The sequence below is a fragment of the Ahaetulla prasina genome, chromosome 1 (assembly GCF_028640845.1).
Source record: "Ahaetulla prasina isolate Xishuangbanna chromosome 1, ASM2864084v1, whole genome shotgun sequence".
Classification (NCBI taxonomy): domain Eukaryota; kingdom Metazoa; phylum Chordata; class Lepidosauria; order Squamata; family Colubridae; genus Ahaetulla; species Ahaetulla prasina.
In genome coordinates, this window is record NC_080539.1 from 108,423,985 (window position 1) to 108,450,332 (window position 26,348).

Sequence of the window (26,348 nt, forward strand, 5' to 3'; positions counted from 1 at the left end):
TATTCCAATGATTTAGTTTTTGTTGTGTTTTAATGGGTACTTTTAATTGCTGGTTCTTCAATAAAAATACTTATACGAAGAGTTCAGTGTATACATTGTATATTCAGTATAAACACTTGAATAAGCAAACATCACAAAGCTTCCGTATCTGTAAGTTTATAAGAAAGAAGGGGAGAAAAAATGTGGTAATGTGCTACAAAATAAACAAACAAACCTGTTTAGCGTTGTACAGATCACAACTGTTTGCATAATTTGTGACCCACCAGTCATATTATGTAGTTGTAAGGATCAGTAACACTATACTTGTATTTCAATACAAGAATTCAAAGAAAATGGGAAATACAAAAAATAAGATGAAACATTATTTATTTATTTTAAATTGGAAACTAATTCATAGCAATGCACTAACCAGGGTTGGAGTTTCACTAAACCTCTGACATAATTTCCACAGGTCAGTTACACTAGCATACGATCCTTTGATCCTGCAGTTCCAGTGGCTGGACCACCTCAAACTGTGTCAAAATTATGGAACAGTACACACCATGTTTTTCCCTATCTACATCCTGGAACTACCTATCAGTTTTATATAAGGGCCAGCACTGTCAAAGGTTTTGGACCAGCTACAGCCATCAATGTAACTACCAATATTTCAGGTAAGGGCAAACATGGAAAAGTTACTAAATTTATCATATTAAATTTCCTTTCTTCTGTTGAAACCAACACCATTTCCATATAAGGAATACATGGAAGACATAGTGCCTACAAGCATGATATAGTAAGTGGGTAATGATAAATAGGCGCCAGGAAAGATGACTATGTGTATTTATGGATGCACATATTTAAATCAGTAATGGTATAGATTATTTTAAGATTGATACTGAATTATCAAGATTATCATGAAATTTTGCAAATGGTTGTCCAAAATCTACTTTGCAGTTTACATGTACTTATTTTTGCTAAGTTATACATTGGAATACAGCCCAGTGTTCTTTACATTGAAGGAATTGTGGGAATTGGTGCTATATTCTCCAAAACTAGCCTGGTTTGGTTTGCTTAGTTTTTTAACTAATTTGGGTGGCCCCCATTTGATGAAAGTGACTTTGGGCGGCATACAGAACAAAACAAAAATCTCCTAAATTCACCAGTTCATAAAAATAATGGTTAAATTAAATTTTATAAATAATAAAATAATCATTAAATAGTCAAAAAACCAAAACAATGTTATGGATAAATGAAACTGATAGTTCTCCAATTTTGGGAAGATTCACTATTTTAATTATTTATTTACCAGCCTGCAATTGGCTAGCCGCTTAACGGGGTGAGCTCCCGTTACTTGTCCCAGTTTCTGCCAACCTAGCAGTTCGAAAGCATGTAAAAAATGCAAGTAAAAAAACAGGGCCCTTTGGTGGGAAGGTAACAGCATTCCTTGTGCCTTTGGCATTTAGTCATGCCAGCCACATGATCACGGAGATGTCTTTGGACAGTGCTGGCTCTTCGGCTTTGAAATGGAGATGAGCACCGCCCCCTAGAGTCGGGAACGACTAGCACATGTGTGAGGGGAACCTTTACCTTTACCTTAGTCTGCTAGCAATCTTTGCCAACAAATAAAATAAACTTGTCTTGTATGTACAGATAGTCTTCTCAAATTGGAACCTGCAATGTTGTCACTAAGTAATACAGTCATAAAGTGAGATGTCACATAATGCAACTTATGATTGTAATGGCAGCAGTCCAATAGGCTGTCATTAGGCAAATCCCATGCCATTCACAGCACCCTATGGTCACATGATGTTGTGGCCCGTCGGCTGCCAGCAGAGCCTGTTTTACTCACAAGTAAATGACTTATCGCTACTTGGGAAGGCTGGGTCAGAACACATGATTGTCATTTGCAGCCTCCTGCTGCCTTTCCCATTAACTTTGCTTGTTAGTAGCAGGCACTGAAAGTTGCAAATGGCACTCATGCAACCATTGAGATCATGTGATTGCAGAGATACTGCAATGGCTCCAGCCACAAGGGCCCATCTTAAGTCTCTAATCTACAAGGACTTTCTACAGTATATACAAAATTACTACAAATAATCGATGATCTCACAGCTTATTATTAGTTTAGTGATAGATTCTGGGCCTCTTTTTTTGGTGTTACCTGGAGTGACTACCAGGATAGAGCAAAATGAACATGGGACTGATGGTCCTTGACTTACAACCACAATTGGGAACAGAATTTCTGTCACGAAGTGATGCAGTTGTCATGTGAGATCGCATCGCTTAGTGACCACAATCTCAGCACTCCCGGTTGCCTTCAGTAACCAAGAATAGTGAGTCATTAAACAGAGTTGTCCCAGGTAAGAGCACAGGGCAGCCACACAGTAGTCGGGGGCTCAACACAGGCTGTGCATAAGTTGAGGGGGGCTGCAATGAAATGTGGTGCAAACCTGCAGCCACTCCTGGAAGCCTTAGCTGACTCAGCCTAGTCCACCAATACGACCCAAAGCTACCATGCACCAGGAAGCATAAGTCACCCCACCAGGCCAAGCACCTCCAACTACAGGGGCACTGCAACTATGTCCCACCTCTCTCCCCCACAACTCATTTATGCCTTTTTGGCAGCCCTGCACAGTGGCACTCATTTGGTCATGTTCTTCTACTGCTCTGTAGCAGATTTTAGAGCTACCAGTTTGATTTGTCCATATCTTTAAAATACCAACCTATGGAAGAACATGAAATTCTTTTTTAAACTTTTTTTTTAAAATTCTGCTAATTTACTACAACCTGATCTTCTCTTAGAAGAATACTCTGGTTTCTAGATTAGAGAATTTCTTGGTACCAACATCCAGATATCAAAAAGCAGCTGGATACAACAAATCAGGAGGGTTTTTTTTCCCTTTTGTCTTGCTGCCAAGTGTTCTCAATTAAACAATTTGTGTTCTGTGACTCCCTGAGAAAGTCTCCTGCTTTTCTTATTGTTCCCCGCCAAAGACTGAGTTTGTCTTGACAATAATAAATTGGCAGCTTGAATGTTGGTTCGGAGAAACTGAACCAATATTGGGCTGGTTCCCTCTAATGAATGAAAACAAAAGGCAGTAGAGCTCAGACAGGTTTTCTTTCATATACAACTTAAATGAATGGTCTTATTTAGAACCATAAGAAATATTAAAACACATAAAATATTTCTGCATAAGATGCTCTGTAATGAAGTCAGTTCGCTCCAAGTAACTTCATTTCCATCAAAACCTTTAACATATTAGTTATCAATAAAGTCAAATTGATTTAAACTGTTCTCAGGAGAAATAGTTACTTTTTCTTTAAAGTGTGACATGCTCTTACCTAGCGAGAGAGAGAAAGAGCAAAACTATTTCATTTTTTAAAAACTACTTTAAATTACAAGCCAAGGTTTTTAAAATTACAAGCATTTTCATAGTAAATGGATTCTCTGGAACCACTAATGCAGTATTTCTCAACATTGACAACTTATAACCACATTTAAGTGTACATTATTACAAGTCCCTACCCACTCCCTTTTTAGTACAAAAAAAAAATCTCTAAATAGAATAGAGCTAAATTGATGTTCAGGGCGTATAGTCTGAGGAACAGATTATTTTTAAAGTCTGGATATAGTTTAGAAAATACTCTTGAGATTGTAGTAAGATTTTCAGACATGTTAACAATGTTGACAACTTACTGTGCTATTGTCACAATTTGTGGCAAGGCCTAGAACAGTGATGGCTGTTACGCAGAAATGTTGCATACACGCTTGCTCGCTTTTTGATGCCACTCTCCAGAAAAGCTGAACTTTGGGGTTCTAGCTCTCATGCATGCCTGATGATCAGTTGGCTGGTGTGCATGCACAGGCCGGTTTTTGGCGCTGCCATGCACTTAAAGGGATTGCGTTCCAGAAAAGCCGCACTTCTAGGTTGTGACACGCATGTGCACCCAACAATCAGCTGGCCGGCGCACATATGCACACCGGTTTTTGGCACTGCCACGTGTGTGAATGATAGCACGCATGGGCACCAGAAACCCAGAAGACAAACAGGCAAGGCCGTGCGTGCTGGGTGACATGGCTTTGCGTACCACTTTGGGCATGTGTGTGCTATAGGTTCGCCATCATGGGCCTAGAAAGTAGTAATAATTTCAGTTGAATGGTTGAAGATTTGATTGGCTCCTGAATGGTCTACTTCATATGTAACCCAAATGAATTAGATGCCTCTCCAAAATACACCACATTCTGCTACATTTTTCATATCTCCTGTTTTCCAAACAGCTACATTTCATTGTAGTTTTCTTGCTCAGTTCAAAATAACTCTACATAAAATCTGGACAGAATATAAAGCTAAAGGTTCCCCCTGCCAGTCATGTCTAACTTTAGGGGACGGCACTCATCTCTGTTTCCTACCTGAGGAAGCCAGCATTGTCCAAAGATCCTTCTGTGGTCATGTGGTCAGCATGACCATACACTAAGGTGCACAGATTGCTGTTACTTTCCCACTAAAGTGGTACCTATTTGTCTACTTGTATTTATATGCTTTTGAACTGCTAGGTTGACAGGAGCTGGGACAAGTAATGGAATCACAACCAGTGGTACTGCCAATTTCTGGTCGACAAGCCGTTTAGCCGCCACACCCCATGGGATAGAAGAGTGTAAAACAAAAGTGAAAGATTGTTGTAGCATTCATGCCAATTTTTTATAAGCCCTATGATATAAATCTAGATGATGATATTATTTCCCAAGGATGAAGAGGTCAAGAGCGCAATTTTGGTGATTAATTTATATTGCTGTAAGGCATTACTAGTTCTTTTGTCTAATATTAGCTATTAGTACTATTTTCTGTCCTGACCAGCTTCAAAGTTAGTTTTAAATTATAGCTACTGAAATTTTAATTGTATTCACTGCCCTGATTGAAAAAGAAAATGAAAAAATGTGGATAGCAGGGAGTGTTATATTCTTGGGTGGACCACAGCAAATTCTGATTGTATGAAGCATCATAAAAGAAATCCAGTGATTCCATAATAGTTCCGCACACAAATTAGAGATAATTCAAAGAAATATCCTTATATTTAATAAGCTTAGAAAATTTGAAAATCCTAATCAGTATTACAGTTTTTCTGTATGACTAAATATATTTTTAACTTAAACCCCATGCCACATATTATTGTGGTTTGCAATTTGATTCAGTTTATAAAATTATCATTGCGTAATTTTTGTCTGTGAAAAGCTGCTGGAAAACCTGCATATTGTTAAACTACGATATCGTTTTTTGTTTTGATCCAGCTCCCACATTACCAGATTATGAAGGTATTGATGCCTTTCTCAATGAAACGGCCACAACCATAACTGTACTTCTGAGACCAGCACAAGCCAAAGGAGCGCCTATCAGGTAAAAATGGAAACTACATGAAAATCCTCATGTTAAAAAATGGAGCGAGAGAATTGAATCAGCAGATGGCAACCTTTTGAGAGTTGTGTGGTCACACATACACATGCATACACACATTTGACACCCAGAGATTAGAGTGGACAAGGAGATATTACCATGACATCATGCAATGGGATGGAATATTTCCACTTTTGAGTTGGTTTCTATATTTTGTTTAGTTTAGTTTTGTTTTGTTTTGCTTTGCTTTGCTGTTTGGGTTTGCCATCCCTATAACTAAGATCTTAATGCATTTTTAAAAAAAATCTTACTAAAAGATTGCACAATTTATACCTTTATCAAAAGATCTTAATTCAATGAAAGAATGATCTGAAGTCTCTGCAATGTAACTGTCTTGCACTTTGTTAACTGTTTTAGTGTTTACTCCATGTGATTTTAAAAAGGCTTTCTTCCAATATAGTAGGCCTTACTTCACAGGCACAATATTGAGTTGCATGAGACTATATAATTTAGATAGATTTCCATCATTTCTATTCTCGATTTAAATAGAAATTACGCATTGTAGAAGTCATCCTGTCCTGTATAAATGTGCCATTGTCTTTCTTACCTGCTCCCTGCACATGGCCCTTGAAGCAGATGTTTGATAATCCAATTCAAAATTGCAGGTTCTGTCAATCATTTCTTAAGATGCAACATGCTGCGGTAGTCACAGTTCTAATCATGGCAGAATCGTGTCTTGCCTGCCAAGTGTTATATCGTAATCTGTAGTTTTTTATGCCCTCCTGAAGCTGTAAGCCAAACAGCAGATCTGAAATACAAAGGAAGGCTGGATGAATCAGTGTTTACAATAAAATATAAAGCTATTTCTTACCAAGCTGGAAATCCTCAGCTCAGCCAGTAAAGAATAAATATTTATTCAAAAATGAGATATACATGTGGATGTGCAGAGATACAGACACACAGGAACAAATTATTTACCTTTATGTTAAGAAGCGTCTTCAGATTTATAAATAAATGTATCAGGAAATTGCTAACGAAATATTACGGATATTCTATTGATTTTATTGATCCACACTCAGGTTCAAAGTTACCATCTCCTTTTATATTGTTTGATATTGTCTAAATTAACATAAAAGCATGAGAATAGTTCTGCGGGATCAGGACAAGACCCAGCACTTGGTGTCTCACAATGACCAAACAAATGACTCTGAGATACTCCCAAGCGGGAATTGAACAAATATTCATTGTTTCTCTCTGACTAAAATCTGAAGACATGGTGTTTCCAACCTAGAAGACTGATAGGGCAAGCTATTATATATACAGCCAGTGAACCTGATATTCTCTCACACTGATAATATTACCTAACCTGGTAATGAAACATCGACAGGAAACAAGCAAGCTCAGAGAGCAGCATAAACCCAGCAGTTCAATTCTGAGCTAGATACATTCTCTTCTATTGGAATAGCATTATGGTCAGTTCTTCCTTTTGGCTTCACAACATATTTGTGTTCGAGATCAGATGACCATCAGATGTCACCATTTAGAATTAAATCCAAGGTTTCAGCTTCTCTAGTCAGTTGAAAGACTCATTATCCTAATTTAAGTTACTTAGGTTATTTAAATGTATTTTATTTGAACACACTTATTATCCTTATGATCTATATTGATATTATTTCCTGATTGCTTATTTGTACCCTGTGACTATCATTAAGTGTTATAAGTGTTGTACCTTGATGAAGGTATCTTTTCTTTTATGTACACAGAAAGCATATGAACCAAGACAAATTCCTTGTGTGTCCAATCACGCTTGGCCAATAAAAAAATTCTATTCTATTCTATTCTATTCTATTCTATTCTATTCTATTCTATTCTATTCTATTCACAGTACAGGTAGTCCTCGACTTACAGCAGTTCATTTAATGACTGTTTGACGTTACAGCAGCACTGAAAAAAGTGACTTAGGGCCGTATTTCACACTTACAACTTTTGCAGCATCTCCATGGTCAGGTGATCAACATTCAGATGTTTGGCAACTGTCTCATATTTATGACGGTTGCAGTATCCCAGTATCATATGATTACCTTTTTCATGCTTCCGACGAACAAAGTGAATGGGGAAGTCTGTTTCACATAATAACCTTGTTACTAAATTAACAAATGCCCTGATTCACTTAACAACAGTGGCAGGAAAGGTCGTAAAATGGGGCAAAACTCACTTTAATAAATGTCTTACTTAGCAACAGAAATTTTGGGCTCAGTTGTGGTCATAACTCGAAGACTACTTGTGATTAGTTTATTTAATAAATGTGATGTCTTCTTATAGCCTGAGTGTGACTATACTGAGATTATATGAATGCCATTGCAACCCACCATCACTGCACCAGTTTCCCTATTGTTAGACTCAAACATCTTTCAATAATTTAAGATCACCTTCAGAGTTCTGATCAGAGGGGCCTTACAGCATTTCTGACAGATGGCAGTCCAGTCTCTTCTTGAAAGCTTCCAGTGATGCTCTCACAACTTCCGAAGGCAAGCTGTTCCACTGGTTGATTGTTCTCACTGTCAGAAAATTTCTCCTTATTTCCACGTTGAATCTCTCCTTGTTCAGTTTCCATCCATTATTCCTTGTCTGGCCTTCAGGTGCTTTGGAAAATAACTTGAAAGTTGCTCTGGCACCTTCTTGGTACCATTTTAAATGGAACCCATCTCTCTTTCACAGATTCACTCTTGTTCCCAAAAGATTTTCAAAGTCTAAATCTTAAATAAAATCTTATCAAGCCTATCCCCCCCCCGACACTTGGCTTGATTGATTGGTTGATTGATATTGATTGTTTCCTGATTGCTTATTTGTACCCTATGACTATCATTAAGTGTTGTACCTTATGATTCTGGATGAACGTATCTTTTCTTTTATGTACACTGAGAGCGTATGCACCAAGACAAATTCTTTGTGTGTCCAATCACACTTGGCCAATAAAATATTCTATTCTATTCTATTTATATATGCACCCTACACTTTTTAGACTTAGACTTTTAGACTTAGAATAAACCTTTATTGTCACTTTAAATGTACATTAATCGGCATACATTAAAATGAAATTTCTTTGCATATAGCTCAAATATACACCACATAAACATGACAAAATAAATAAATAAATATATGCATATACCCACATATATTATTATGTGACACAGAGAAACAACAAAGTTTAGTTCAGATGTATATGTATACATGGCGAGAATTATAATTATTCTAAACAGGATGGAAATTGACATTGACAAGTTTACTGATCACTTGGTACTTCGGAGAGCAAAACCTGTTGGTTGGGTTGCATTGGCTGCTCAGAAAAATAAGAGCAGCTGTGTCTGTAAAGTTTTAAAATTAGTTGCGTCTGTTCCCAACGGAGTAGTCCAGCTGTTTAGGTGAATCTTTGAAACTTAGATTCTAGATTCTCAAAGTGCAGGCAGTTTTACATCTTTTCATTGAAAGGCATCTGATCATATTCATAGCATAAACTTTTCCACTTTGTTTATTACCCTTTGCCCAGGCTGCTTTTCGGTTCTGCGTCAACACTCAACTTGCTTTTTGCTACTTGAGTCAATTTTACCCAAACAAAATAAACAATATATGAATTTAATCTTGAAGTGGTGTAGATTTGCTTCTGGCTCATTAACCCTGAAAGGTCATAGTTATAACTATAATCACATCCAATCTCGATTAAGAGCATTTTAATTGATTACTTGACATTCTTTTGAGACATAGCATGGCCTGAGCCTGTGAGGTAATTTGCTATTAATAGTCGGATACTGTAGATAGGAATGTAACTGAGAAAATGGATACTCTACTATAGTTTTATTATTTTCATATTGCAGATATCATATCATCCAAATTATGACCTGCTAATTTTTATAGGGATTCCAGGGATTCATATTTAACAGTTGTTATCTATTCAGTTTTCATTCAGTTGCACCCTACCATTCATCTTTTCATTGGTGGATTTTTTCACAAATGTATCAAAACTCAGTTATCCAGTGTCCAGTGAGTTACGGGTACAATTATTTTATGAATTGCATTGTAGTTATGCAGATTGAAGAATGTCGTTTGATTTTCTAGCTCAGATAGACTCTACTAACTGTGTGTGTATTTGTGTTGTTTTTTTTAAATTCTTCCTCAGAAGCCCTGCCACCAAATATTTATTTATTTAGGCAGTTTAGATGGCTGCCCATTTCTGTGGTGACTCTGAGAGGCTAATGGCTATTCAGAATAAAACAACAACATAAAATGCATTAACAGCAGCCAAGGTAAAAATCAATTAAAATAGCCATCTCATGATCCCAGGTTACCTTGAACAAGGCTTTGTGAAGGACTGTATCCCCATCAATCAGAAACACAACGTTTTGGAGACAGTTGTTGAACCCAGCTCCAACTCAACACATGACGCTTCAGGGATATGGATCATGGGAGCAGATCAAAGATCCAAAGGACTGACATATCAAGGACTTGTTTGAGGGCTGCAGGGATCTGCATTTGGCAAGCATGGGAAAGGAATCAGCACACTGGTGGCCAGGATAGAGGGAGATGAGGGCTGGGCGTTAGGAAGAACTGCTTTATTTCTCGGATTTAGCAGATGATGTGGCAGCTGAGGCTGTCAGACTAGGAAGGAGAGAGCGGTCGGGCGTCCAATCAACGGAGCAGTTCAGCCATGGGCGGAGCATGAGCAGCACGGGATGTTTAAAAAGGGACTGAGAGTTCTCAGCACTGACTTTATTGAGAGAGAACTCGACTTTTACTGAGACCTGGTTTGTAGCAGACCCAATAAATGAAGTTGTTATCGGAAAGAAAACCAAGTTGGCTTGTTTCTTCTCATGGCATCTGACACAACTGTGGCTGAGCGAGCCCAGAACAGTCCTGTGAGAACATAGGACTTATAACACTTACAAAATTTGGAAACCAGCTTGAAATTTTGATTAAAAACAAGGTCTGGATAGTTGAACTGTAGTTAATGAAGGGAAGAAGAAAAATATAGTTTGGCTGACTTTCTGATTGTAACAGCCAGAGAGGGACTCATAGGATGAAAAATAAGGAGTTTCTACCATGTTTCCCAGAAATTTTTTGAGCTTTACTCATTTTGGCCTTGGCACAGTGGTTTTGTAGTATTTTTGCTGCCACAACCTATCTCTGTAGGGAATACCAACCCCGCCCCCCCGCCCCTTTAACATCAGAGGGTAGAACATAAACAAATCCACAGCCTCTTCTGACAAATGAAGGAATACATGAATAATGAAAATAAATTAAAAATCTATTATGTTCCCTCTTGTAACTGTAGTGTAACCTTGAGCGTACTGGAGAAAACCACCCCCTCTCCTGTAAGAGCTAAAACAATGTAATTTACAATTTATTTGTAAATTGAGTTTTATTAAAAAATAAGAAAAGAAAATGTACAACTATCCTCTCCACTTTAAACAGCCTCTTGTGAGAACAATGACTACTGGAGAAATTATTCCTATAGCACTGTTGAAATTACAAGCAGTGCATTAAAATAATCTCCCGGAAAATAGTTCAGAGGAGAAATAAGACTGTGAAAGTTTCTTGAGTTGCTCCAGTTTGGATGCACTCAAGAGCTAAAGAGATTCCAAATCCATAAAGAGGGAATACAAATTGCTGCTCCTGTTCAGAGAACCTGAAGTTATAGCCAAATAAGCAAGAATGTTAAAATCTCAAGGATGTTAAAGCAATTAAGTAGTGACACTCATTGAAATAAAATGAGTTTTATTTTTTTTATTTATCTCTCACTGAAGTCCTGAGAGGGAGTTCTAGTTGAGCTTTGGTATCCAAACAATTCCTAAAATCACTCCTGATTCACTGTTGCCTTGACTCACATTTTGCTTGTCTCTTGAACATCTCAGCTTTCGTTTTACCATTCATGGAATATGAGAAAGCCCCGCAGAGTACTCTTCATTCTCCCTTCAAGGCTTGGGTTGTAAACCATCTGCTTTTTCTTTGCCTGGTTGAGTGGCTTCCCTTTTGTCCAATTTGAACAAATCCCAGTTTGTCTCCCTTGCCTGCTTACATGTTCCTATCTATTGCATGTAAGTTTAGATGAAGCTGTTGGTGTTGAGGTCAGTTTGGTGTGTCAGAATAGCAATAGGAATAGCACTTAGACTTGTAAACTGCTTCACAGTGCTTTACACAGTTATTTACAGAGTCAGTATATTGGCCCCAACAATCTGGGTCCTCATTTTACTGACCTTGGAAAGATGGAAGGCTGGGTCAACCTTCAGCTGGTGAGAATCGAACTGTCAGACTGTTGGCAGCCAGTAGTCAGCAGAAGTAGCCTGCAGTACTGCATTCTAACCACTGAACCACCATGGGTCTTGATATGGTTGAAGTGACCAAAGATAATAAATGTGGGGCAGAAGAGTTTCCCGTTCCACCAGAGAAGGCCTTTTCTTCTACCAATGAATAGTCTTATATTTGCAGCAAGCACATGATTTGGGAGAATAGGGTATAGAACAGGTATGTAAAACTCATGTTGTCACGTTGGTCTCACGTGATGTATTGTGACATTTTTTCCCCTTCGCCAAACCATTCATGGGCGTGGCCATCACAAGTCGCATCCGGACCATGGGGCGTAAGTTTGACAACCCTGATATAAAACATCTGGTTATGTATCTGAACCAGTTCAGATTATTGGTCCTTCTGATAGTATATAGAATAGAATAGAATAGAATAGAATAGAATAGAATAGAATAGAATAGAATAGAATAGAATTTTTATTGGCCAAGTGTGATTGGACACACAAGGAATTTGTCTTGGTGCATATGCTCTCAGTGTACATAAAAGAAAAGATACGTTCATCAAGGTACAACATTTACAACACAAATGATGGTCAATATATCAATATAAATCATAAGGATTGCCAGCAACAAAGTTACAGTCATACATACATACGTATGTATATCCTGGGTTAAATATCCTACTTTTTGAAGTGACTACTTTTTAGTTTATCATATTTCATTTTGTCAGATGGCTGGGAGAAATATCCTGAAATAATTTACAGTATTATTCTGATTTTAAAATGAAGAGTTTTACGTAAACCTTTGTGAATGAAGGCACTGTCCGTCAAAAGATCAGAACGCTGCATTTCAGCTGGTTGTACCATTTCATTTGCTTTGCCTCTTTCTTCTGCATGAACATTTTCTTAGAAATAAGCAAGCGCTGTCTTTGAGAGGAAGCTATTGGCAAGTTTACCAATAGCATAAATAAATAAATAAATAAAATAAATATTGGTGTATTTTTTTAATTGCAATATTAAATAGGCTGAATGCCATCTGCTTCAACAATTTGTCAGTAGCAACTATAGGGAAAGGAGCCGACTATTTGGAGAGAGTGGACAGATTTCTCTCCATCTGTGCTTGTATTACAAGATGTCGTTTATATTTTAGATCTGCATAGTTGTGAGTCAAGATGTCATATCAAGGTCAAAAGGTAGAGATGCCTGTCAGCATGCTTTGTCTTGGAATAACATGACAAGTGCAATTTGGTGCTTCAGGCATGGCTTAGAGCTGCCCTGTTGAGCCTTGAAACTGAGCTTTCCGTATTATCATTTCAAACGCTAACTTTAAATGCTGCAAATTATCAAGCGGAATGCTTAATCTATTACAAATTACTCTGTGTAATATGAAATCTAGTCTTGGACTGCTCAAATGCCGAAGCCTTTAAAGTTGAAAGGGTTTCCTTGAAGCCCAATCCTGTGCTCACCAGATATGTTGAGCTTTTAACTCTGGGTATTCTCAAGATATTTCCATTCTCCAGTCCTTCTGTAGCAGTTTGAAACTGACCTGCAGCCGCCTTCAGTTTTGCTGACCTTGAAATGCTGAGAATAGGCAGGAATAACTGCAAGCCAGGTGGTACCTACCCTCCTGCTAGCAACAGAAGAATGTAAAAAAAATAATCATCATCATGCAGTCCATGAACCATCATTATAGCTTGTGCCAGTCCTGAAGAAACAAAAACAATCCTAACTCTTGCTCCCACTCCACACAAACAGGAAATAAAATAAATTGCTAGTGTATCCACCTCACTCCCCTGTTTTTATATCATTTTATTCATATGATAATGTGTTTATTTAGGCAGAAATCTGGGTGGTTAACGTGAAGGATAGTTTTCTGGGTTTAAAATTGCTATTCTTCCTGCATTAAAAAGTCTCTTGTAAAATTGAAGTCAGGTGCTAGGCACAAGTTACTGAGGCTTTTGGTTGAGGAGATTGTGATGGATGGAGAGAGCTGAGAAATGTAGAGAGGCCAGAATTCCCACCACTGGGACAACAGACTGCTGTAACTTTGCAGAATTATAAAGAAAATACTGGTTTTACTCCAATTCTATTCTGTTATTATGTCTTATCGTTCCAGGAATCTAATGTCAGGGGTGCTATTCAGCAGGTTCTGACAGGTTCTGGAAAACTGTTAGTGGAAATTTTGAGTAGTTCGGAGAACTGGCAAATACCACCTCTGGCTGGCACCAGAGTGGGGTGGGAATGAAGATTTTGCAATATCCTTCTCCCAGGAGTGGGGAGGGAATGGAGATTTTATAGTATCCTTCCCCTGGCATGCCCACCAAGCCACACCCACAGAACTGAGAGTAAAAGAAATTGAATTCCACCATTGTCTAATGGCCATGAATCTCCACTGTGATTCTTTTGACTTATGGTTGATTTTGAAATAAAAATAGATCTCTTCCATGTTCTATGCCAGGGGTCCCGACCCCCAAGTCATGGCCCACTACCGGGCCTAGAGCTGTTCAGAACTGGGTTGTGGAAGTGGTGAGTGAGTGTGTTTGCACACGCAGCTGGCAAACGTGTGTGCACTCCATTTGCGTGAGTAGCGGGAATACATGCCATTTGTGCAGATGGAGCTGCGTATGTGCATGCACTTCCCCAGCGCTCATGTGGAACCATCCACTCCCCCCCCTTCCTGCCAGGCCGCAAAGTCAAAAAGGTTGGAGAACTCTATTCTATGCCATTGACCAAGTCAGTTAATAATTCTACGTTTAGATATGTTTTCTAGCTATTGTTGTTGAGAGTCATTTGCACAACTTGGCCTAGAGAACTTTTTTTTTTTTTGCTTGTTCTTCTAAGTTGTAGGTTGGTCTTCATAGAGGTTTGTTACCAAACATAATAGCAGAGTAATTATGAAAGGTTCTTGGGAGCACAATAATTGTATGGACTTTATTCACACACACACCTTTTGCTTCAGTATTTACCATCCACTGACCATGGAATTGCATGAATACAGATCGCTTCTGAACTGATGCAAAGTCCACATGTTGATATGCCTCAACCAGCATGGCCAAATCATAGGGTGTTCTGTTTATCAGAGGGTTCATTTCCAATCTTGCCATCTCTTTGCTATAGCTTTTTAAACCAAACATGCTGCACAATGACTATAAAGTCATGTACTCGCTCATTCTAGCATTCTTCCTCTCTTGATCTTGAACAGCGCCTATCAGATTGTTGTTGAAGAGCTGCATCCTCATCGGACCAAACGAGAAACCGGTGCAATGGATTGCTACCAGATTCCTGTCACATATCAAAATGCCCTGAGCAATGGCTCGCCCTATTATTTTGCTGCAGAATTGCCTCCTGGCAATCTTCCAGAAGCAGCAGCTTTCACAGTTGGTGACAATAGAACTTATCAAGGCTTCTGGAACCCACCTTTGGTGCCTCGGAAAGGGTATAATATCTATTTTCAAGCCATGAGCAGTGTTGAAAAGGTAAGAGCATACAGGTTTTTCTTGTTTGTTTGTTTGTTTGTTTGTTTGTTTGTTTGTTCATTGATTCATCCAAACATTCATTCATTCAATTTTGATCAATCCCAACTACAGTCTGACTGTAAATAATTTGTTTTTCCTGTACTGTAAGATCAAGAGAGAGGTCTCAACAACAGCATGGGAATTTTGACTCTTTTTCTTGTTTCTTACCTGCCATGTGTGGTAAACAACTTGACATCAAAAGTTATTGTTGAATAACAAGAATATTTGTTATGGGTTAAAAAATTTATGCCACTTTCCTTGGAAATGTAATTCATGAGTACTAGTAACAATATAAGAAAAGCTTCAGTATGACCAAAGATCTATAAAATATTTTTTTTAAAAAGGAAAAAAAGTCCAGATTTCAACATTTGGTTTCATATTTTGATATAGTCTAAGATATTCATGTACCTGAAATAATATCGTGTGTATCTCCCTCCAAGGGAGGAGGGGAATAATTTAAATTGACAATCTCCTTTGCCTTATCTTAAACCTGTCAGCAGAAGCATGATGTCTCATTCTATATAATTCTAATTTTAATTAGTGTGAATTTTTTGTTCTCAAGTCTTAGTCCTTAATCTGGCTTTTTTTTCTAAAACAAAAAGTTTCTATAATCCACAAATTCCACATACAACATTTTTAATGGAAAATATTCTGTTCCAAAATATTTAGAGTAGTGGTTTCAGTAAAATCAGTTTAGCCATATTATGTTTTTTTCCCCCCAAAACAAATAATCCTCTTCATCTCTCTTTCACAGTTCAAAATATTAAATTGGTTTTGGAAAAAGAAAACCTAGGTTGCTTGTACAAAATTACCAAGTTTTCATAGCCTTCATCCCATACTTCAGATAAAAAAGAATATATATTTTAAAAGCCATTTATTTGAAATATGATCTAGGTCTACTCCTTGTTTGTACAAAAACTCAATGTACAAGTTGGAAATTACTTGACTGCTGTGCAGGTGTTGAAGGTATGACCAGAGGTTCCTACTACAATTTCTTCACGGTTTGAAATTTTGGTGCCACTGAGTAGTGCTTCTATTTCAGTATGTATATCAATAGAGAACAAAGCAACAGGAAGTTCAGTACTGCTGGCAGTTGTAGGTGTGAAAAGCCACATGACTTGATAACCCCCATGCTGATGTCATTGAATCATTTTCTCTTATAAACCAAAATATGAGACAGGAAAAGGGAGAAACAGCATTTGGGATAGTAGCTGAGATATTTAGGCCTTGTATAAAACCTTGGTCGCCTTCTTATGATGTCCCAGTAGCAGATGGTTGGGGAAAAATGAGGGAAGTAATGGAGGATTTGCTATTAAATTGGTTGTCTTCGGAATAATTAATCTGCTTTAGAAAGACTGATTTTCCTACCCTGCCATTTGCATTTTGGCTGCAATTAATAATATAGATGTTTCAGCTTCAGTGGTTTTACCATTAAACCCCTAAAATGAATTCTTGCCTAATGTTGTAATTATAAAAATTAGCTGAATATTGTGGCAAGATAGGAAAATGGCATCATTTTGAAAACCAACCTACAATGGCTTGTTGAAGCTGGAGGATTTTCCTGAAGTTAGCCTGTGCTTAAATTAATGACCATAAAATTTGTGATGTATTCTCACATAGAGAGCAAGCGACAGGATCAAATTAATTGGTAAATTCAACTGAGAGGAAGATCAGCAGATGAAAAACAGAAGACTTAATATATAATTTTGGAGACCATATTGGTGTCAATGTAGAAACATACATGTGTGTGGAAAAATGCCTAATAATATATAGACTGGGTTCATATTCATGCTAACCAATGGAATGTATAGCCGTGGTTCTTCGAATAAAATACAGTTGGTTGGGTTCCCATAGCATGCTAAGCCAAAATAAGGAAACCATGGTTTGGTTTAATAGACTTGTGAAACTGGTTTCCACGTATGGTACGATCAGAGGTGGGCATCACATACTGTAACAACTGGTTTGTGCAGAACCGAAAATGTGAGTGTGTGCGCCTTCTGCGCACATGCGCAACATCGAAAAAAATGATGATTATATAGGAAGGGATAGTGCCCAGGTGAGTGGGTGGGCCCAGCCACTGGTCAGAACTACCAGTTCATCCGAACCAGCGGCAGCTACCTCTGGGTATGATTTACTCCCTTCAATTGAGGTGGCAGGAATTAAGCTTAGAATCCTCTGAATACAAAACATTTTCTTTATCTCTGAACTTAGGCTTTAAGGGGGAAAAAACTATTTTACAAATTCCTTTCTAGATGTTATGTGGCCCTTTATTTTTGTAATTTTAAACTTGGATTAGAGATTTGTAAGTAGAGATGGAAGTATGAATATAAGGAACTTTCTTCCACATTTGATGGGAATGTAAAATTGGAGAGAGCATTTAGTTTTATATTTTGCACCAAATTAGTTGTGTCACAAGTAACTACCAGGATTCAACCTTGACTCAAAGGGACAAAAACAAAAAACCAACTAAGAGTTGGGTTAACTTAAAAAGTTGACCTTCTCCTACCCATCTTCCATCCTTTAGCAGTTAAGAAGAGTGTGAGATTTTCTTGCTGCTAAGATTATATACTCACTTAGAATCAATATAGAGAGATTAGCTAGATGTGCTTTTGCTTACCTAAAATCCATTCCCTGAATATGCAAGCAAACTTGGATGATCCAGTAATACTTGAAAAAAATATAAATACAGTTTTAGTGCAATCTCATTTCGCCTTTGCATTTAGGTTTACTCACGTCTTCCTCATTCTATAATTTGTACACAATACCATGCATTAAACTATTACTGTTTTAGAATTTGCCAAGATGATATACTGATGATACAAATAAATTTGGACTAAATGTATTTATTTATTTATTTAAACAGGAGACCAAAACTCAGTGTGTTCGAATTGCTACTAAAGGTAAGAGATTTTATCTCCCATGAATAAAAAGGCATAGATATTTTGATTTTATTTTTTTATATTTTTTTTGCTGAGAGTTTAAATTCTAAGTCCTGTAAAATGCTTGGGCTCTGCTTGATGTTGTACCATGCAGACAGGGGTAATCTTCCTAGGAGATGAGTTACTTTAATGCTGGCTCAGTAAAAAGTTTTGCTTGTAGGTGAAAATACAACAGCAGCATTATTCAAAAGACATGAGATTGCTCTTCTGCCAACCACAACTGGCAATAGTTATTCCAAAGAACAAGTTGCTCAGAGCCTGGATTATTAAGTTTTATTAGGAAGAAGCTTAATTCTAGCAAGTACTTTGCTTTTGAACAAGAAACGTATTATAAACGGTAGATTAGAGGAGGAAGTTTCTGGTTTTCTTTTGATGTCAATGGAGGGAGCTTTGTCTTTTTTGTGAAAAGAGTTCACAGAAGGGTTGTATGCATGTAGATGTACTTCTTCAACTTCTTTTATTTTATTTTATTTTTAAAGAAAAACTTATTTCACTCACTCAGGGATTAGTAAGTTCAAGTTCTAGTGACAAGCCAGAAAACTGGAAAAGATAAAAAGAATTTGTAAAGTAAAAAATAGTACCAATTTGTAAAGTTGCAGAACTCTAATCGTGATACAATTCTAGAATGAATTCTTGCCTAATGTTATAATCATTTCTCTCTCAGTGTTAGTTGTGTTCTTAAAAACCTAAGGATGGTGTTGGGAATGATAATGTATTGCTTTCTTAAATCTAGAAAATTAAGGGCTAAACATTGTGGAGATTCATAATAAATGCCACTAGATTTTTTTTCTTCCCATAAAGATGACAAATACATGACTGGCTACTAGATTACAGTGTAATTTTTAAACCTTGTATTTTACTCTGATTGTATCTTACCATGTTTTTACCATCCTTGCTACAGAATAGAGCTGTATGTTTGAAATGTGTGCATGCATATGTGAAGCACTTCTTTTCAGAGTGTTACATTTTTTCAGGCCTGCTGGACTGAACCTACTCCCAAGGTTTTTTTCCCTGTGTGTGTGTGTGTTTATGCCTGGTTGTTGTAACTGATCTACTCCTTTACACAATACAATAATTAAACTCATCCATGTTTTGTTCCAAGGCAAGTGTTTTATACATCTCTTATTTTGGATTGCATTAAACATACTAGGATTTTGTGGTATGCTTTAGGTTAATCTGGACGTAGCAGTCCTATGACATGCTTATTGAAGTACAGATAGGTTTTATAACTGCATTACTCAGGAAAGCCAGTTGGAGCAGTGCTTCTACATTATTTACTTACCATGGGATAATTTAGGATGCAAATCAGGGGTGAAATCCAGCAGGTTCTGACAGGTTCTGGAGAACCAGTAGCGGAAATTTTGAGCAGTTCAGAGAACCAGTAGTGGAAATTTCAAGTAGTTTGAAGATCTAGCAAATACCACCTCTGGCTGGCCCCAGAGTGGAGTGGGAATGGAGATTTTGCAGTATTTTTCACTTTGGCATGCCCACCAAGCCACGCCCATCAAGCCATGCCGTGCCCACCAAGCCACACCCACAGAACCGGTAGTAAAAAAAAATTGGATTTCACCACTGATGCAAATATAGCCCTAATGCTATTAAATCAAATTAAATTCAAACAGACTAATGAATGATTTGATTATGTGACGTGCCATAATTGTGTGGGTGGTAAGGAACCACATAGACAGACACTCTCTAGGATCATCTGTTGCCAACTTGGCCTTTGCGATTTTTCTAATGCTGTACTCATAATTACTGCTATAATTGAGTCCACCCAATTTATTTCCTTTCACTTTTTCCACATTGCACATTAGGTCTTCATATCATGTGTCTAAAATATGGCAATTTGAGCTTGATCATTTGTGCCTGGAGTGAGAAATCTGGATTGATTTCTACAATATCTATTTGTTTGCTTTCTTGGCTATCCATCGTATTCGCAATCTTCTCCACCATCAACATTTAAAAGCATCAATAGTTTTTCCATCCTGCTTCTTAATGCTCAACTTTCAGCTCCATATTCTGAAACTATTGATAGCATAATTATGTTTATATTATTATATTAAATATTATGATTATAATTGTTGTAGGTACAGGTCCTTTTCCAAGGTTTTTGTGGCTGCTGTGGCATATAACTGGATTGCTGATTCCTTTGTTGTTTGTGGTTAATCCTATAAAGCAGAAGCTATCTACAACTATCTTCATTGTTGATTCTAAGGATGGTTGCTGTATAGGTTGACATTATTTATGTCTTCTTTATATTTAATTTCCCATTTTTTTCAGTATTCTCATTACCATAACTTGTATATCATCACCATTTTCAGTTATCAGAGTAGTGTCTTCAGCCCTAGTGATGACACTGTTATCAACTGAAGGTCACTTTTCTCCAATTAAAAAACCATAGTCATCTACTTCCAAGCCAAATTATTCCCCCAATACTTTTATTTATTTTACTTTATTTATTTACTTTCTATAGCCACCCATCTCAGCAAATGATTCCAGATGGCATACATCGTCATAAAAGCGTAAAATGAAATAATCCAGAGGGCAAGAACTTTGGCAGAACAGCGCATCTCCTTGTCCCCACCAGCTGACATTTCTTGGCTTCTAGCCCAGGAGCCTCCAAACTTGGCAACTTTAAGACTTGTGGACTTCAACTCCCAGAATTCCTTAGCCAGCAAAGCTGGCCGAGGAATTCTGGGAGTTGAAGTCCACAAGTCTTAAAGTTGCCAAGGTTGGAGATCCCTGCTCTAGCCTATATATCCAGCATATTGCTTGAACAAATAACGAAAGAATATACAGTCTTGTCTCACTCCTCTGCGGACATTGAGTCGGTCTGTTTTGCTACATTTCACTTGGATTGTGACTTCCTCTGTGCGTGTAGACTTTGCATAACGACAATAAGATTCTGTAACAGTGGTGGTGAACCTATGGCACATGTGCCAGAGGTGGCACTCAGAGAGCCCAGCTCCATTGTGTCTCTCCCGCAGGGGGGAGAGGGAGGGAGGGGAAGAGAGGGAGAGAAAGAGAGAGACGGAGAAAGAGAGAGGGGGGGAAAGAGGGAGGGAAATTTCTTTTTTATTGTTGCTAAACGTAATATTTCAAAAGCATGGAAAAAAATGAAGGGGCATAGAAGTGCATTTATCACTTTTTTCTTAGAACATTTAACTGAACTCTGCCATGTTTATTATTATTTAAGTAGTAAAACCTCATTATTCAGGTTAAATTGCCGTGTTGGCACTTTGCGATAAATAAGTGGGTTTTGGGTTGCAGTTTGGGCATTTGGTCTCTAGAAGGTTTGCCATCACTGTTCTATAACATACCTGGTTTTTTTTTTCTTAAGGACATTCCACAGCTTGACATAGCTGATACAATCGAGGGCCTTTCTATAATCAATGAAGTACTTACATGTTTCTTTTAGTGTTTTCAATTTTCTGTTATTCAGTGTGCATCAGCAATAAGGTCTCTGGTTCCTTGGCCTTTTCAGATGACCCTGATAAACATATGCAGAAGCTGTTGCCCAGGCAACAGGAGTTGGTTTCTTGTTTTGTTTTTTAAGTTTAGAAGAGCCAGATAATATTTGGAAGTGACTCAAACAGATCCCTCCCTAATTTACTTTTTTAATTATAAGAAAGAGGAGGAGGACTTGTAAGATTCTGTTATTATAGCCAATAAAAAAGAAAAGACATTGTGCACATTGGTATAAGATGCTAAAATTCAGAAGTACAGGTTGTTGTTGGACAGATTGATATAAGTAACAATTATCCTACAGAGCCACCAAACCTTTCCTTCATTGTCAAAGCTCTGGTCTGGTTCCTGAATTAGTTGATGCTGCAGTATGTTGCAATTCACTAAGGCATGCATTTTTTTTTCTAATAGTGGTGATATAGGAGCAAGTAGCTACTGTTGATTCTTTGCTACTTTTGATTATTCAAGATTCCTTTGTGTGAATATCTGACAGTAAATTTTAAATTGCTTAATACCTTTAGAGGCTTCAAGCATTGCCCAGAGTGGAAAATACAAAATCAAATTATTGTGATAAACATAATCCCAAGCAATAAAATGCAAGGACCTAAAATCCCTTTGCAAACTACTTGGCAACTATCCCTAACTCTGCAAGCATCTTTTTCCCTTCTCTAATTTAACAAGACTTCCCATCAGCCAAACTTTAACACCTATAGAACAAACTTGAGGTCTGCTGAGTATTTGAGCAGAATTAAATTCCCTCCAACACACACACAGAGAAAGAGGCATGTGAGCACACACACTCACACTCATACATATGCTTCATTTTTAAATTGTTTCTACTTCTGTTAATTAGAGAGAATTAACTAAGCCTGCACCAGGATTAGCAAAGTTTTTTTCACTTCTAGGTGAAGAGGAAGAAAACAAAATATTATAATGGATCTTCCATATCACAAATATCTTTCAAAATCCAGGGTTGTTTGGGGGTTTTTTAGGCTTCTAATGCTAGAGAGCTAAAGGGATTTCTGCATGAGCAATTATTTTTGTGCCGTTGAAGACTTGATAAGTATTTTAAGATAAACTTCCCAATGCTTTATTAGTTCATTTTAAGTATGACTCAAACATTTCAGCTTCGCTTTGACTGAATGAAACAACTGGCATTGATTTTATTAACATCTAAAATAAGGAAGTTAAGATTTTTCCATTTTAGTGTGTGTGTGTGTGTAATTTATATATAATGTTTATTGTCATTGTATGTATATACACAGTATACCCATACAACAAAATTCACATAACACCAGAGACCAAGCCCAATACACATGACAATCCCCAGACACACCCCCACCCACCAAAATTTCCCCACCCCTAAACCACCCAAGCATCCATACAGCAGACCAAATAATGCTGTCCAACAGCTCCCTGATGGTGGCCCTTTAGTTCATTGTTGAGTGCAATTACAGCTCTGGGATAAGAGTTACCTGAAATCATTGTATGTAATATGTAAAGAAAACCACCAAAAGTATCACGAAGTCTAGATATCTGTTAGATGAAAGAAAGCTTCTTTTAATTTTCCCAGATAAAGGTAAACAGAATAAAGTACCCACCACCCACAAATAGAATAGAATAGAATAGAATAGATTTTTTTATTGGCCAAGTGTGATTGGACACACAAGGAATTTGTCTTGGTGCATACCGTCTCAGAATACCTAAAAGAAAAGATACGTTCATTAAGAATTCTAAGGTGCAACATTTAATGATAGTCAAAGGGTACAAATAAGCAATCAGGAAACAATCAATATCAATATAAATCGTAAGGATACAAGCAACAAAGTTACAGTCATACAGTCATAAGTGGAAGGAGAAGGGTGATAGGAACAATGAGAAGATTAATAGTAATGCAGACTTAGTAACTAGTTTAACAGTGTTGAGGGAATTATTTGTTTAGCAGAGTGATGGTGTTCGGGGGAAAACTGTTCTTGTGTCTAGTTGTTCTGGTGTGCAGTGCTCTGTAGCATTGTTTTGAGGGTAGGAGTTGAAACAGTTTATGTCCAGGAGGTGAGGGGTCTATAAATATTTTTACAGCCCCCTTTTTGATTCGTGCAGTATACAGGTCCTCAGTAGAAGGCAGGTTGTAGCAATTTTTTTTTCTGAAGTTATAATTATCCTCTGAAGTCTGTGTCTGTCTTGTTGGGTTGCAGAACCAAACCAGCCAGTTATAGAGGTGCAGATGACAGACTCAATAATTCCTCTGTAGAACTGGATCAGGAGCTCCTTGGGCAGTTTGAGCTTTCTGAGTTGGCGCAGAAAGAACATTCTTTGTTGTGGTTTTTTGATGATGTTTTGAATATTAGCTGTCCATTTTAGATCTTGCAATATGGTAGAACCTAGAAATTTGAAGGTTTCTACTGTTGATATTGTGTTGTCTAGTATTGTGAGAGGTGGAAGTATGGAAGGGTTTCTCCTAAAGTCTACCACCATTTCTACGGTTTTGAGTGTGTTCAGTTCCAGATTGTTCCAGTCACACCTTGAGGCTAGTTGTTCAACTTCCCATCTGTATGCGGATTCATCATTGTCTCAAATAAGACCGATCACTGTTGTGTCATCTGCAAACTTCAGTAGTTTAAAAGATGGATCGTTAGAGATGCAGTCATTGGTATACAGAGAGAAGAGAAGTGGGGAGAGCACACAGCCTTGGGGGGTGGGGCTGTGCTAATTGTACAGGTATCTGGTGATTCTGCTTTTGCACAAAATTTGTGCAAAATTTGCACAAAGGAAGAGTAAACTGCTATGACTCTGCCTATAATTCTAAATCTGCCCATGGCCTTCAAAATCTTGGATGAAGCCTCCAAAATTTCTCCAGGCTTGTTATTTTCAGGAAGGGACACTTAGACAAATAGCATTGAGGAAAAAATGAATTCCTTAATGTCTTACTGACAAGCTGAAAGAAGTCACATTTGTGAAGCAAGCTAGTATCCACGTAAAAGTCTTTAAATAACTCTGGTGCAAAAACACTAGTTCTTTTCACAAAAATGCTAATGATGAGAGAGCAAGTGGACTGAAAACAGACATTATAATGCCTCATGTGCACCTGTTGCGGAAAAAAAGCAATTGTTAAGTATCACCAGACAATTGGGTTATCGTTTCAAAGATATTTTCTCACCTAAATAGAGAAAAGGAATGATCATCAGTATAAGAGGTGGAAGGGACCTTGAAGGTCTTCTAGTCCAACCCCTTGCTCAGGCATGAAACCCTATACCATTTCTGACAAATTGTTGTCCAATCTCTTTTTAAAAACTTCTAATGTTAGAGTGTTCACAACTTCTCAAGGCAAATCATTCCACTGGTTAATTGTTCTCACTGTTAGGCAATTTCTCCTTAATCCTAGGTTGTTTCTTTTCCTTGATTAGTTTCCATTCATAGCTTCTTATCCTGTCTTCAGGTCAGGGGTGAAATGCTCCTGGTTCGGACCGGCTCACCTGATCCGGTAGCGATGGTGGTTGGTGGTTCAGAGAACCGGTAGCAAAAATCCCTGGCCCTGCCCCCTGCCCCTGCTGAGCCACGCCATCATCAGAGGGTTGGTTTTAACTTTTTTTAAAAGTAAAAAAAAAAAGCCTTTGATGATGCGTGGCTCAGCTGGGATCATCAGAACCCTTTAAAAGTTGTGGTTTTTTTTAACAACCTCTTCAGCCGAAGAGGTTGTAAAAAAAAGGTTTTAAAAAGCTCCTCTGGCAATCCCAGCTGAGTTTCCTCATCATCACCACAGGCTTTTAAAATCACATTTTTAACAGCCTCTTACAACAGCCCCCTCCCCACTTACCTAATTACTGCTCTTTTCGGGGCTCGCTAAGCCTTGCAATCAGTTGCATCAGCTAGCAACTGAATCTGCCTGCCTGCAATTGGTAAGTAAAGGGGGGGGGCTTTAAAAAATAGTTAATTGGGGTTTTTTTAAGGAGTTGTTTTTTTTAACAACCTCTTCAGCTGAACCGGTTGTAAAAAAAAGGTTTTAAAAGGCTCCTCTGGCAATCCCAGCTGAGTTTCCTCATCATCACAGGCTTTTAAAATCACTTTTTAAACAGCCTCTTACAACAGCCCCCTCCCCACTTACCTAATTACTGCTCCTTTCGGGGCTCGCTAAGCCTTGCAATCAGTTGCATCAGCTAGCAACTGAATCTGCCTGCCTGCAATTGGTAAGTAAAGGGGGGGGGGCTTTAAAAAATAGTTAATTGGGTTTTTTTTAAGGAGTTGTTTTTTTTAGACAGCAATTTAAAGTTAAGGAAGCTTTAAATTTAGCTGCTTTTATCTAAAACACAGGTCTCCAACCTTAGTAACTTTAAGCCTTATGGACTTCAACTTCCAGAGTCCCTCAGCCAGCTTTGCTTTGCTGGCTGAGGAACTCTGGGAGTTGATTTCCACAAACCTTAAAGTCACTAAGGTTGGAGACCCCGATCTAAAAAATATAAATAAAATAAAATAATAAAATAAAATATTTGTGAAGCTTTCTGAGATTTGGTGTGTTTCTGTAGTGTTTCACTCTAACTACACAAACACACAAAATCTCACAAAGCTGTATGTGGCATTTTGTGTGTGTGTGTGTGTGTGTGTGTGTGTGTGAGTCAGTTGTGTGTGTGTGTGAAGTGTGAAAGTTGGTTTTTGAGCTTTTTGTGGCTGTGTGAGGTTCCTGCTGTTGCAGGGGCCATTTTGGGTGAAGTGCAGCTGCTTTTACATTGTGTGTGAGTCAGTTGTGTTGTGTTATGTTGTGTGTGTA

At 37.8% G+C, this 26,348-nt stretch overlaps 1 protein-coding gene across 1 annotated transcript in view; it reads left to right on the plus strand.

Annotated features, from left to right (window-relative positions):
- The window catches only part of PTPRK (protein tyrosine phosphatase receptor type K), a 433,873-nt gene that overhangs the window by 328,887 nt on the left and 78,638 nt on the right, over positions 1–26,348 (plus strand). Inside the window, exons 10-13 of the mRNA XM_058172115.1 lie at positions 452–653; positions 5,270–5,375; positions 14,870–15,143; positions 18,046–18,082. Coding sequence (XP_058028098.1) covers positions 452–653; positions 5,270–5,375; positions 14,870–15,143; positions 18,046–18,082 — 619 coding nt within the window. The remainder of the gene's footprint in view (positions 1–451; positions 654–5,269; positions 5,376–14,869; positions 15,144–18,045; positions 18,083–26,348) is intronic.